The sequence below is a fragment of the Caenorhabditis elegans genome, chromosome X, assembly GCF_000002985.6.
Source record: "Caenorhabditis elegans chromosome X".
In the NCBI taxonomy this organism is placed as follows: Eukaryota; Metazoa; Nematoda; class Chromadorea; order Rhabditida; family Rhabditidae; genus Caenorhabditis; species Caenorhabditis elegans.
In genome coordinates this window covers 10,809,206-10,822,668 of record NC_003284.9, presented here as the reverse complement: position 1 = coordinate 10,822,668, position 13,463 = coordinate 10,809,206, and the positions used below count along the sequence as shown (strand labels likewise).

General features: G+C 34.9%; 2 protein-coding genes and 5 non-coding genes across 18 annotated transcripts in view; 3 read left to right on the top strand and 4 right to left on the bottom strand.

The window, feature by feature from the left end:
- The window catches only part of plc-1, a gene marked incomplete at both ends in the record, with an annotated part of 43,794 nt that overhangs the window by 15,982 nt on the left and 14,349 nt on the right, over positions 1-13,463 (top strand). For 7 of the 12 annotated variants that reach the window (NM_001373489.2, NM_001129669.4, NM_001373491.2 and 4 more), the window contains 14 exons: positions 615-825; positions 915-1,162; positions 1,364-1,706; positions 1,750-1,936; positions 4,432-4,579; positions 4,886-5,088; positions 5,168-5,230; positions 5,278-5,349; positions 5,594-5,671; positions 7,665-7,836; positions 8,493-8,621; positions 12,475-12,755; positions 12,816-13,025; positions 13,146-13,437. In NM_001373489.2, coding sequence (NP_001360637.1) covers positions 615-825; positions 915-1,162; positions 1,364-1,706; positions 1,750-1,936; positions 4,432-4,579; positions 4,886-5,088; positions 5,168-5,230; positions 5,278-5,349; positions 5,594-5,671; positions 7,665-7,836; positions 8,493-8,621; positions 12,475-12,755; positions 12,816-13,025; positions 13,146-13,437 — 2,637 coding nt within the window. Of the gene's footprint in view, positions 1-614; positions 826-914; positions 1,163-1,363; positions 1,707-1,749; positions 1,937-4,431; positions 4,580-4,885; positions 5,089-5,167; positions 5,231-5,277; positions 5,350-5,593; positions 5,672-7,664; positions 7,837-8,492; positions 8,622-10,096; positions 10,211-10,963; positions 11,262-12,474; positions 12,756-12,815; positions 13,026-13,145; positions 13,438-13,463 lie in introns of those variants that run through there. The other 5 variants (NM_001029448.6, NM_077404.6, NM_001136454.3 and 2 more) reach the window with 3 other exon arrangements.
- Positions 1,215-1,372, bottom strand: F31B12.6. Its single transcript, NR_072041.1, has one exon. It is a non-coding gene; the product is annotated as an Unclassified non-coding RNA F31B12.6 (non-coding RNA).
- On the top strand, positions 1,271-1,342 carry F31B12.t1. Its single transcript has one exon. It is a non-coding gene; the product is annotated as a tRNA-Glu (tRNA).
- F31B12.9 lies at positions 1,801-1,942 on the bottom strand. Its single transcript, NR_072040.1, has one exon. It is a non-coding gene; the product is annotated as an Unclassified non-coding RNA F31B12.9 (non-coding RNA).
- Positions 2,058-3,227, top strand: F31B12.3 (uncharacterized protein). Its single transcript, NM_001270185.2, has 2 exons — positions 2,058-2,433; positions 2,711-3,227. Exons 1-2 carry the CDS (start codon positions 2,103-2,105, stop codon positions 3,166-3,168), a joined length of 789 nt encoding a protein of 262 aa, NP_001257114.1. The 5' UTR covers positions 2,058-2,102; the 3' UTR covers positions 3,169-3,227.
- On the bottom strand, positions 4,066-4,286 carry F31B12.7. Its single transcript, NR_072039.1, has one exon. It is a non-coding gene; the product is annotated as an Unclassified non-coding RNA F31B12.7 (non-coding RNA).
- Positions 10,127-10,219, bottom strand: F31B12.8. The gene has a single exon (NR_072038.1). It is a non-coding gene; the product is annotated as an Unclassified non-coding RNA F31B12.8 (non-coding RNA).

Below are 13,463 nucleotides of genomic sequence, written 5' to 3'. Positions count from 1 at the left end.
AAAATTGAAACATAGCCTGGTGTTTAAAATTTATAATACTATATTTAATGTGAGAATGATATAATTTTGTGGCATTTTTACTGTGACGCCAAAACGATCGCTCTGTCAATAACACATTGCCGATTAGTGGTCACCGTTTTCAAATCTGTGTTCGGTATTTTCAGTGTATCTTCAATTTTCCGCTCTTCTTTCTTTGTTAAATGAGGAACCGATAAAGCATCTCTACAATGTTTTAACGTTGCCCCACCTTTGTGTTCTTGTAGTATTCACGTAGCGATCGCTCTGGTGCCACAATACCATATTTAAAAGTTGTTTCAAAAAGTTTCGCGCACTTTTCTAGCTTTTGAATGTTATATTTTTTAGTCGAAACCCCATAACCTAAATAGTGCCCGCTTGCTAGATTGTAGAGCTGGTAACTGAAAAAATTGCGCGTTTCAAAATTTCACTCTGTTTTGTAACGTGGTTCTTGCAGATCGCACTCGCTTCTAAGTTTAGACCAATTTTAGCCCTATCTCAAGGTTATTGTTATTTGAAAATTACTTTGTTAACCAGATGTGTTTGTCATTTACCCTTCTGATAAATACATGTTATTTTAATTAAAATTATTATTTCAGGAGACTCTAATGAGAGTAATACAAGTGGAAGTGATGCTGTTCTTGAGTTCACAAGAAAACTTCAAAATTATCCGTTGACGAGACGCGAAGCGCAAAGATTGACGTATCGAAGCAATGGGCAACAAGATTCAAATGACTCGAAGATGGGACCACGAACTTTAGGATACGTTTACCTCCCAGAACTAGAAATTCAAGGTGCAAGTCCGCCAAGGTGTGCTTCTTATAAACAAGTTAGAAAACAAGTTATTTATGGAAAACTTGGTTTCAAGTCTCAATGAACCTTCAAATTGTATTTCTTAGATCACCGGGACCTCTAACTGGAAACTCGTTAGAAGAAGGAACCACAATGCTTTTGGACACAAGACGGCCGAGCAGCCCACAAGCAATCCCCGGCCTTCCTTTAATTGAAATTCGTCGGCCCTCAGCTCTCTCTCAATTTGAATTTGGATACTTTGTAAACTCACCAGAATTATCAGGAAGTGAAGTATCTGATTGTGCCCCATTACTTCTCAGTGGTCAAATTGGTGGAAGCCGAAAAAGCTCCGACGGTGAGTGATTAAAAAGTTTTGTGGAGGGTTGCAGAGAACGAAAGTTTATGTGCCTCTCCTCTTTTCACTCTGTTACAAGTACTTCGTTAGAGAGAGCGTGTAACGCCATCCCATGTGGTCTAGTGGTTAGGATTCGTGGTTTTCACCCACGCGGCCCGGGTTCGATTCCCGGCATGGGAAGTTATTTTTTGTTTTTTGCAGAAACATCATTGGGAGGATGGTCCAGCCGTGCTTCATCGGTAATGAGTCAAAGGTCGTCCAGATCCAGTGTTGGCTTGAGGTTATCAACATTTTCTGGAGGGACGAGTATTGCTTCGGATAACTCTGGGCCATTTTTGTTCAGTTTTGTTTTGAGAAAACGTGCATCTACTATAGGAACTAGAATACCAATACCTAGGAGAGCTTTGTCAAGATCTTCAGGAGACAGTCTGAGAGTACCTGATAGAGAAAGTCCACTTCATTTAGCAAGTATGACAGAGATGAATCCGGATTTTCAATGTGTTCGACAGCTCATCTTGAACCTTTTGAATGTTTACACGAAAAGGTGAATTGTATTTGTTTTTAATCCGTACAGCCCTTTTTTCTAGAAATGACAATGTGGTTTCTACAATGAAGGAATGTGCGGATGTTCTTCGTCAAATCCTAAACTCTCCTCAACATCCAACTGTCAAGAATTGGTGTGCCGAAATAATTCATGTAGTCAGTACTCATGTAGAAGAAGAGGAACCAACGACGGCAGAAAATAATGAACAAATTAATGACGAGTATCTGGAAGTAAGTAATGAAACCAATGTGTATTGTTCAGGTTTAGCGCGCGTGTATAATAGAACAACGAAATTGTTTCTTTTCAAAGTTTTTTGTTTGTTTTATGATATTTCTGATTCATGTTTCAACCGTTTTCCCTACTTTTCACATTTTGGCTACTGTTACTTTTGCTATCATGGATCGCGAGGTGAAGTCTAAATCAAAGACAAAAATCTTGCATCGAGGTATATCAGAGCTGGTGCGACGAGCAACAATTGGAGCATTATATCCGTATGGACCACCTCGAAGAGACCTCCGAAACTTGCCATCTATTCAAGAATTGCTCGATGAAGGCGAGGTGAATGTTTTCCAAACTGTTACGGAAACGTCACCGGATACGGACACAGAATTTGTTGATTCCGATTCTGAAACCACGCTGCCCATTGTTGAGGTGAAAGTCCCTACAGATGGTACTGTTCGAAACCTAGAAGAGTTTATTTCCAACTATAATGAACATTCTTCAATTGGTAAGCCCTTTTTATTTGTTATACTTAAAATCTTTTAAAGAGGACAACAATTGAGAATTTGATGTTCGGTTGACTAAAAAATGCATTTAAATCCCAATAATTGCCGCATCGTCTGACCAACTTTTTTCAGTTGTTATTGTTTTGTGGTTGTGGTGGTTGAAATCAAATTTCCAGAAACCAAAAGACCAAATCCAGTAGTTTCAAGTCTTAACTGCCTTCCTTGATCCTAATTATTTTTGTTTGTGTTGTTTCATGAATGTAGTGTGTTAACTTACAGCAATAATGTCACCTTCAAGAGAACATCGAGCGCCTCGTCGATCCCTTCATATTGGATCGTTCTTTCCGGAAGCAAAACTATTGACTGCTAAAATCAAACGATCAAAGTCGATGCCAAAGATTCAGAATATGGATCAAATCAAAGCAGCAATCAGGCGAAAGAGTTCACTTCGAAAATGGTTCGCAACAAGGACAGTGGCTGGTAGACGGAATAGTAATACAACTAACTACGAATGCAAGAGAACATCAATAACTCATGAAGATTTTCTCGCACAAATGCGGACTGTGACTCGGAATACTCTGAAAGATTTGTTATTCCCTGACAGGAAAAGTGAAGTCAGAATTGTGAAAATATCCGATGAGAAATTTCACAATGTAGATGAACTGGCCCGACAAATAAGTGAAATGATTCTAACCTCTACAATGATTAACTCGGATAATGTTTTCCCAGTTAAATAACTTATTCATTTATTCTTTAAGTAGTTAATTCAATTTTCAATAAAGTTCTTTATAATCATTATTTTTGTGCAATGAATAAAATATGAATTAAAATGCAAATTAAAGTTGTAAACATGATCATTCAATTAGTGTTTTTTTTTCAAAGACTCTAAATAGCCAAAACCCAGTATTTCAAAAGTAAATCTCTTTGAAACTTCTCAAAAAAATTGTTCCTGTGGATGGTTTTGGAAAAAAAACTATATTTAGTCAAAATCTTAAACTTTGTAAACAAGTTTCCTACTGTAAATTTGATGTTATTGAACAACTCCCATATTTTGCATATTTGTGCCGTTTTTATCGAGTAGGTACATTACAGTGACTAGGAGCACAAACAAATAGAAAATTAATACGTTTTTTGTACCTGTCGACTCAAAATGTGCTTAAGTTTAATATTTAATACAATTTGATTTGCGCAAACTGTGGCGCGGAGAAGTTGACAAAATTGGATGCATTAGGTAACTATTCCCATTTTTCTAAAAATTTGCGTTAATCCTCATTCAAATACTTTACGTTTTGGTTAATTCTGAGCTTCTAAATATGAATCATTACAAAATGGTATACATTATGTTGACAATCTACAACAAATAGTTTAGATGTTTATTTGTGCTTCTATATTTAGTTGTTTTTCTGTTCACCTATTTGCGTTTAGTAGACAAAAAAAACATGACATGACGTATCAGTTCCTTTTGATTACCTCCTACTGTGCACTCGTTCCAACCTAACCTCCTTACTGCACATTCGAATATGCTCCCTTGTATTTTTGATCACCTTCTTCGGAAAATTAACAAGAAAATTAAAAAAAGGAAGAAAAAGTCAACTCTTAGTCCTAACTATGAGAAAAAACGTGTTAATCCCAACTACACTATTCTTACTATTGACCCCAACGAGGAAAAAATTTTTGAACTTCTTCGTCGCCTTCCCTCTACCAGCAACTTTTTTGTATTTGACTATTGGACAATTGAAGACAACTTTGAAACTTGTTGTAGAAATCAACTATCTCAATTCACTTGCTACTGTAATTCTATTGTTTCCCGAATAGGAGACTCGCTGAATTTTGCTTGCGTTGATAATGGTCACTATAGAAATGTGATGTTTTCCATCAATTATTTGATAGATCAAAAGTTATTTGACAAGGTTGTCAAGCCCAAGACAGGAAAGAATATTGTAATTTATAAAGTAAAATTGTTGACTAATTTAAACTTATCTAACAAGATCTTATTTCAGTTTCAAGACCAAGTGATATCAGGAAGTTTACCATGCCCGAAGGAAGAGGCTGCATACCTTGCAAGTATTCAGTTATCAGTTGAAGAGCAGTGGCCGAGTAATAAAAGGACCCAGACAATTAGAAGACATTTATTGAAAGGACAGTTTGGTGAGTGATTATTTGTTAAAATAAATATGTACTGTGCATTTTATTTTACTTTTTTATAAGATAATAGAGAAGTCATGTTGCTATGTATGAAATAAGTTTCCCGCTCGGTCAGCATTTATTCTTAGAAATTTTGTGTAAGAGATTTTTTCGTTGATCGAAATTCTTTTAATGATACATTCGTGATAATAATATGTATTCTCCAATTGAAAAATGTTGGTAATATTTTCCTGAGAGGAGTATTAGTGTGTTAGAGAAACCGTTTTTTTTGATGTTATGATCGTTTAAAATTGAAAGTTGATTTGACAGGTCGAATCCGGGATCTCGCCCAAAAGATCATGGTGACTCCATGGGAAGTTGATCAAAACTTGTACTGCACACCACCCAGATTTCCCAATGAATCGGCAAATGCTAGTAGAGCACAATCAGTGGTTGAGGAAATTCAGCACAGATCAAGAACTCCAACTCTTCTGCGATGTATCACAAACACAGACGGCTTAATGTCAGAAGAGGTTTGTTCACTTTAAACTAAAAAACGTGCAGTAAAAATGCTTTCAATCATGGTTCTATTTTTGTAATTCATGTTTTCAGATGCAAGCTCAGTGCCTTCCCGTCGATCTACGTGGTGATCGTAGAACTATCAAGCTGGTCAAGGTATTTCACGCTCAGGATGCCTTCTTCAAATAATACTTTTTTTTCAGGAGAGGAAGCGAAAATTGTTCCATAGTCAAGTCTATGAAAGTGAAATTGGCATGAAGAAATTGTACATTCAGGTTTGTTTCTGGAACTAGTTAATGTGCTAGGGAAAAACGAGATTAGGCAGGAATTAAATGTTTCCTGCACAAACTTGCTAAGTTAATCTCATCTCATACTTATTATTTCAATTTCTTTTTCACAGTGTTGCTCTTTGTACAACCTATGTGATGTAACGAGAGCGTTTACGAGTTGCTATAACAAAATTTATTGGTTTTATTCCTTTACTCACAATGTCTATATACACAAGAAACGCTTTTTCAGACCGCCAAAAAACTAGCCGCATTTGGTTGTAAGGTTTTTCAAGTTAAAGAGTTGCTTCACGGACGAACACTCAGAAAAGTGAGTTTTTCTTCTTCTGTTTGGTTTTGATCTTTTCAATTTTTTTTCTTTCTCTTGTCATATTCAAATTTCAACAATTTCGCCCATGTTAATGTCTTTCTTCCCGCCTGTTTTCCACTCTGTTTATGTTTCCAGAAAAATCCGACTGAAAAGTGCAGTATTAGAAAAAGTTGTTGTTCAATGTTCCATGACCTCACTCATTGCCTCATTTCTATCCCGGTCTCAAGTCTAAACACTGTCTAACTTTCTTCGGCGTTCCTAAGCCGTCGCCAAATCAGAATGCTGAACAAACATTGTACTCGACACTCTCCGTTTTTCACAATTTCTTTGTTTTTCTAATAAGTCCCGGAAGAGCGTTGTTTCTTGTTCACTATGTGTTACGAAGTAGAGCAAGACAATAACCGATTTGATTTTTCTACTGTTTCATGAAGCATAAAAATAATGTTAAGTGTTACTAATATATAACATAACTTCATTAGTTTATCAAACAAAAATTACAATAATAGTACATCAAAAAGTACATCAAAGGAGAGAAGTAACTACAAAGTATTGAAGAAATGATAGTATTTTTAAGGAAATACCTATATATGTGCGTGGTCCATTTTAAAAAGGGTTAACTGCAGGGATAAGCACGAACTGTATTTTTCTGTGGAAAATCTCACTATTTGGATCTGGACAGTACATAAAATAGCGAAACAGGTTAAGAGGATGTTTGAAAAAATTAGTTCACAAAAGTGGAAAAAGACATACAATACATAATATTAATGTGTTCTTTTTTAATTTCATTATAGAACAATTGGTAGTCATGTTCCCACTTAAGATTTTTTGTTTTCTTTTAGCTCAGAAAATAACATTGAAGTCACAAAAATGAGTTCACGTTTCCATTCCGACAACATTGAAAAATTTTTGGAGAAACGAAATTTTTAAGTAGACCTTAACCTATATAAAACTAATAAATTTGTTAAAAATGCTTCGCTAATGATAGTGAGTAATATTGACACGCACTCGAGCCTTACCCTCCTAGCGTATCGAATAGTGGACGCATTGTACTGAGACTTTGTTCTTAGCAGACTCCTCACTTCAAACATCAGCAAGGTGACTCTCTCGCCCTTTATTTTCGGGCAATTTGTTCTGTTTTTTTAAATGTGATATTCTAAATTAGAGCATACCATAAGCACTTTTAGAAATATAACACTTTACCACAACAATTTGGTTTATGTGATCATGTTTTTTTTTTCAAAAGTTCAAAAATTAAGATTTACTGATAGAAAAAAAGTACTTTGGAAAGTTAGTAAAATATATTTTAATAATTTCCGCACAAAATCGGCCTATCATTTATTTTTTGATCGCGTGGTTTCATTTGTTATGAGTCAGATGCCAGGCAATTAATTTCGGCTACCTTTTTTTGATTATTGATTTTCACCAGTAAAAAAGAAACTGCCGAACAAACACAATGTTTTGTTAGAACACTTTTCTCAGTCTAATCACTTCACGTATTGTCTACTTCTCAAGATGACACCACAAAATATTTTTCATTGAAAAAAGCCTTGTTCAATTGTCCGAAAAAACATCTTTAAAAATTTCCTCCACTTTTTACTTGTTTACCTATCATCGTTTGTCACTTCAGACACGAAATAAGGCAAAACGAGAAGGTCTTCCAAACTTGTTTATTTATAGGCACATCTTCGGTGTCGTTGACCAAAGAATCAGGCGACATCTTGAGAGACCTCTCAAAGCTCATGTGTTGCGTTACCGCATAATTGCGTCGTTCTCAAAATTTATTTTTCACTCTCTGACACATCACTCGTCTTTTTGCATTTTTATTCAATATTTTGAAACGAAGTTTAAAATTGATTGCGCATGCTAAAATCAATCACCCACCAAAGTTTTTTTCTTGCATCTTGAATTCAGTTATCAAACCTCTTCAGTTAATTTTTTGTTCCTTTCTGGAACAGATTGTATTCTCTCCTTCTTAAAGTGGTTTTCCCGACAGACTCTTCGACTGCTTTGCCTTTCTTCTGCTCAATTGTGTCTTCTCGACGGATCAACAAAACTTGTGCTTAAACGGCAGCACGCATCGACGTTACAACAGTGGAGAGTAGGTGGTGGAGTTAGTAAGCATCAACTATTGCTCGAATTCCGTGGAACCAAGTGGCAACTTATTGGTAAGTATGAAATAAAGAAGATGGCAAAAATTATAATAAAAACTTTTAAACAATAGTAAACTATTTTTTCTCTTGTTTTAATCTCTTGTAGAAAATTTAGAAAAGTCAAAATTATCACATAATCCATCACATTGTAATTTGAAACAAAAGACATTAAATATCAACACAATTATTGAACATGTATCTAAGAAAACACGAATTTCAAAAAGATTATTGTATTCTCCAAATTAGACCTTAACTTCATAGCCTCAAACAATAAACTTAACTGTCAGATTTCAAAAAAAAAAGGAAAACGTCAGATTTCAAAAAAACAAAAGAAAGAAAGAAATCATCGATGAAAAAGCAAAAAATAAAAACTGCAAGTCTATTTTTCAATTGACCATTTGAGTACAATAGGTGATTTTAAAATCCACCTAAAATTCAAATTTCAATTACTTTAATGAGCTCAACATTTCCCAAAACGGCCAAATTTCACAGTGTGACTCTTCTTTTGAATTCAATTATCGTATTGCCGATATAGAATAATACTCTACGTAGAGGAAGTGCTTATTCCGTTCTTCTTCTCATTTTCTTGATTTTTGAAATGAATTTTTGAAATAAGCTTTAAAGTGTAACCCTATATACTGAAACGTCGTATCCTATATATTTCATTGCAGCACCGTCGTATAATGCACTGAAATCGATATCGATGACATTATGGGAGATTATGCAAAATTCTGCTAGCAATTCAATCCAGCGGAGTCTCAACCAGTCAATGCATCGTTCGCACACCGAGGCGACTGTCTGTACGTTTTTCCTACGTTTTCTGTCTCATTCCTACAGTTTTCCGCATTGTACTGAAAGTGGAAGGAATGTATATGATAGCCACAAAGGAACTTTGCCCTTTCTTGATTTGACTAAACTGCCAAGTATGATAATGGCCTCTCATTGCGAAATCTATTCCGGTTAATGGAATTGTTAATAGAAATTGGTGTAATGAAATGACAAGGTACTTTCTACTATCGTTTCCATTTTCTAGGCTAATTGATCCCTAGAGATTATTTTCAGTAGTATTCCAGCTAAAGAGTTTATAAATATTTAGTTCTTCATTTCAAATTTTAGACGTTGTTGAATGGGTATATTTTTTGGCAAAACCAGGTTATTTTGATAGAACTAGAACTTATGCCTATTTTTTTAAAATTATTACCTCATCAAATTCAAATTACAAATTGACAATGGAAAATATACTACTTGTGCGTTATTTACTTTTGAAATCTTTGTATTTATTTGTCATATATTGTTTTAATTTAAAATCTACCCTGGCAACTTCTTAAAATTTTTTACTATTAAACTGATTAGTAACTTTTTAAAAGAAACTTTTATTATTCTTTTTCCGATTTTTAACATCCATGTCTACAATATTCGACATTTTAAAGATCTCTTCCAAAAACTCGAAAAACACGAATGTTGACCATTTGTGATTTTAAAATCCGTCTAAATGCAAATTTAACATGACAAGTTCACACCCTCCTGTTTCTATAATAGTCATGTTTTTGTATCACATCATACATATTTCAGTGATTTGTAGTTTGTCATAGGTTCCACTTAGGATTGTTGAATCTTTAGTGCTGATTATGATGCTTTCTCTAAGAAATCAAAATAATTTCTGAAAACTAAGTGGGTTTGAAAATAATTTTGGAATAAGTATGGCTGAAGATGGAATATCGTCAGTTAGGATTTTTTAATGTTCTATAGAAAAGAGTTTTAAAATCAACAAGAAATTATAATTTTAATGTTAAACTTTTACTGTTAAAAAATCGAATATTTATACTAAGCATGGTTCGAAGTAAAATGAAATTGATGAACGTTTAAAAAAAACATATTTAAAGAATATAATTGCTGATTAAATTATAGAAACAGACAAAAACCTGACAAAGCTATCGAGAATAGAAAGAATGTTGAAACGTTGTATTTTATCAGTACCTGTATAACATAGTGAACAGCAACAATGATTCATCCGTTCATGATCTCCTCCTTTTTTTGCTCTTTCTTTCCACTCTCTTGAAAAACCGTTGCAACCGTCACTTTTGTTCACGAAAGGATAAGAAATTGGGCAAAACATCAATATCATCATGTTAGGGCACACACATACAGACTACGTGTCAAAAACTTTTTTCCTTTTCGTGTTCGATTTATTTTTTATTGCACGGTTTTTCAATCTCTAATAATATTGCTACTCTTGTGTTTACTCTTTTAAAATCAAAATATGAGACAATTACAGTTTCCATTGTAATTTCTCAAAATACATCCTAAAATGCAATGAACTGGGACACTCTGAAAGGCGTGCTGAAAACAAGGCGTTTGACAAAACGTACGATTCCAGCGTATATTCATCGTAAGTTTGAGGGGTATCTGAAAAAACTCTACAGGATTCATAAAGACATACAAACTTGTTAGTTGATGATCTTCTTATTATATGCCACTAAATACCAATAACATCCATGTTGTCCGAATTGGCCGTTAGGCAAGTTATTTGAAGCTTAGTTTAAGCTTTATAGTTATCTGTTAACCAAAAAAAGGTGGTTAGCCGCCGGTCTCTGCACAATACCCCATATCATATGACTTTGCTCGGTAAATTCGTGAACAATTCAATACATCTTTAAACCTAGAGAACTTTACTCACATTACCATCTTCCCAGTTAGAGTTTAGAGTTATGCTTTGAGAAATACCACCAAACTAGCATAAATGAATGCCATTACCATTAGATACGGTGGTATTTTTATCTGACATTGGTAGAAATTTTGAAGTTGTTATCTCTTTTCAAATCCATTTTCCATTCTCCTTAATTTATGAAAACGTTTCAAAATAATTTGTTCCCATCCTGAACTGTAGTTTGAAAATTGAGTACAAAATAAATCAATGAAAGCAAGACATTTATCAATATTTTCGCATGATTCTTTCTTTCTTCCAATATTCCAACCAATCAGTGTGAACTAAAAAATATGAACGCAATTCTCAAGGGGACCAGGCTGTGACTCTGAGTGCGGCAACCGCGGAGCCAAGATCCAAGATGTCTTGCTTTCTTTCCTTCTTCTTCTCCTCCTCCTCTTTCTTCTTTCTCTTTTTTTTTCTTTTTTTTTGCGCCCATTTATCTGCCGTCCGCTTTCTAGTAGATCTGAGTCAAAAATTTTTTTCTTTCCTGAAACGGGTGCCATCTTATCTGTTGGTTTTTCGTTTTTCGCTCGATCTACCAGCGGTCGGCACTTAAATAGAACATTCCTCCATCATATTCTGGACTGATAACATGCCAAAACGATGCCTCACGATAGTAAAATGACATCGGTTGTGTCCCGTTTGCTTCATGCTCTCGGAAAATCTCATGATCATGAAGAACCTGAAACTCCGCCTAATCCCGATAGTCTTCTTGTATATGTGTGTAAATTGGGTGAGTCTTCCACTTTTTCCGAACGTCTGCATCTCAATCTCCCATAAGGAAGTTTTGGTGAAGAATGTAATTGTCAAAACGCATCAAAAGTTTTTTCTGGCTTTGTATAAAACACAAATGTTCCACTTCTTATCTCGTTTTGTTTCAAAAGTTGAATTTCTAAAGCGTCTATTTTTGTTTCTTTTCCGAGCTCGAGCAGTTTTTTTTCAAGATTGAGAAGTAGATATCAAGACAATATGAACTTGTCACTAGTTTGGAATACTGAATCATTTTGAATGAAACTATGCATTTTTTGACCATAGGGAGGGTATTTGTGAAGTCAACAGATAATGTCAAGAGCAGAATAATAGCTGAAATATAAAATATTGTTCGTTGGAGAGTAAGTGCAGATATTGTTAGAAAATCTTCAATTTCTGAAATAGTTTTTACTTGAAAACAAAAATAAAAGTTTAAAATTTGAAATCGGAATTTGATGTAATAATTGAATAAATACCGTGTCTGAAAAAAATGAGCATAATTCAAATTATTGTTTATTAGTCTTAAAACGTTTTGCATAATTTTTTTTTAAGTATGCAAAGAAATTGTGCTAACAATTTTTGGGGCCCAAAATTTGAACGAAATGTAGCGAATCAGCTCAAATTGAATTGTTTCCTGGAGCTTAGGCTATTTTTTCAATTTTCCTTGTCTTCTTGGTTGTGCAAGTTTAACGCTCAAATAATTTGGTTGCGCCCAGTGCACCACGGGAAACAAAACGTGTAGCATGTGTATATGGCGCCCCGAAGAACGTTTTTGCTCTTGTCTTTCTGTTTCAAACCGCCAACAATTCGTTTTCATGGAAGCCATTTTTGTTTGCCTCCTCGCTTCTTCTTTCCTCATCTTCTGCTTCTACCAAGAATGCCGTCGAGTCACGGAAACAACAGATATGCATACAACACGTCCCTTTCTTCCGACATGTTTCCCTTTTCACAAAATCACGCATAGAGACGGAAAATTGAGACAAATAGAGATTCGAGATTGGTGACCCAAAATTGCAACACAATACTAAGAGCACAATTCAAAACGCTAATTGCACATAGACCACTGCTTCTCGCTTTTCGGAAAAAAACGGGTCAAATAGCCGACTGATTGTTGGTTTTTTCGAAAGGGAGAAAGTCAACAAATCTGAATTTGAGAAATAATGAAACAAATAAATTAATACAAAACCAAATTCCAGCAACATCACGTAGTGACTCAACCTCTTCAACGCAATCAGCCACAGCTGGATTCATTCTCAATGAAGAACCAATCACACTGTTCCGACTTGAACTCGAACGACTTCAATATATTCTTCATTTCCCTGAAGAAGTTGCATTCCAACTATCTTCTACTGAGTATCAGCTTTTCTACTCAATACAACCCATGGATTATGTTCGTTACGTCAGTTGCGATCTCACATCTGTTCCAGTGTCAGAAAATCCAAGTCCAGTGCGAAATCTTGTGAAAAGGCTATCAGAGGTTTGCCACTTTAATTTTATTTTTCCCTTTTAATATATTGCAAATTCATTTAATGTTTAGGTATCATCCTGGATAACACATGTTATTGTCAGTCAGCCAACACATGACGATCGAAAGGTTGCTCTTACTGCAATTTTGAGAATTGTGGAAACTTGCTGGAATATTGGAAACTTTAATGCAGCTGTTGAGGTTCTTATGGGTTTAAAGAGTGAAAAACTCAGACCATTCTGGCTTTCTTTGCGACAAGAGGAAAAGTCTCAGTTTGATTCGGTTAGTTATTTTAGTTACACAAAACAAGTTTTTTTTAATATTAAAAAACTTTCAAAAAACTTCGGTATTAACTTTTTTGTTTTTCATTGAGCACAAATCAATACAAACAGTATATTTCAGCTTTGCGAAACCTTGCTTCCTGCAAACCAAGCTCTCCCATCTCAAGCTTACATCAACGCGGTCCAACGAGCACTGAGAATGCCACAATCTCGTGTGATTCCATTTTTTGGAATATTTCTTCGTGATCTCTACGCAATTGTGAATGACTTGCCGAATATCGTTGTGATTGGACAAGAAGGTGAAACCCAAAAGCTGGAATTCATGAGCGATCCCAATGGCGAAGATCATTTTTCGTCGAGAATTGGAGTGGGTGGGCTGTTGAATGCTGATAAAATCAACTTGGTGGCAATTGGTAAATTACTTACATATATATTTTGT

Bases quoted from the DNA above. Each gene is read 5' to 3' on its own strand.
- F31B12.3 (NM_001270185.2), top strand. From the start codon at position 2,103: ATGGATCGCGAGGTGAAGTCTAAATCAAAGACAAAAATCTTGCATCGA. The intron at 2,434-2,710 runs GTAAGCCCTTTT...GTTAACTTACAG, and splicing joins TAATGAACATTCTTCAATTG to CAATAATGTCACCTTCAAGA.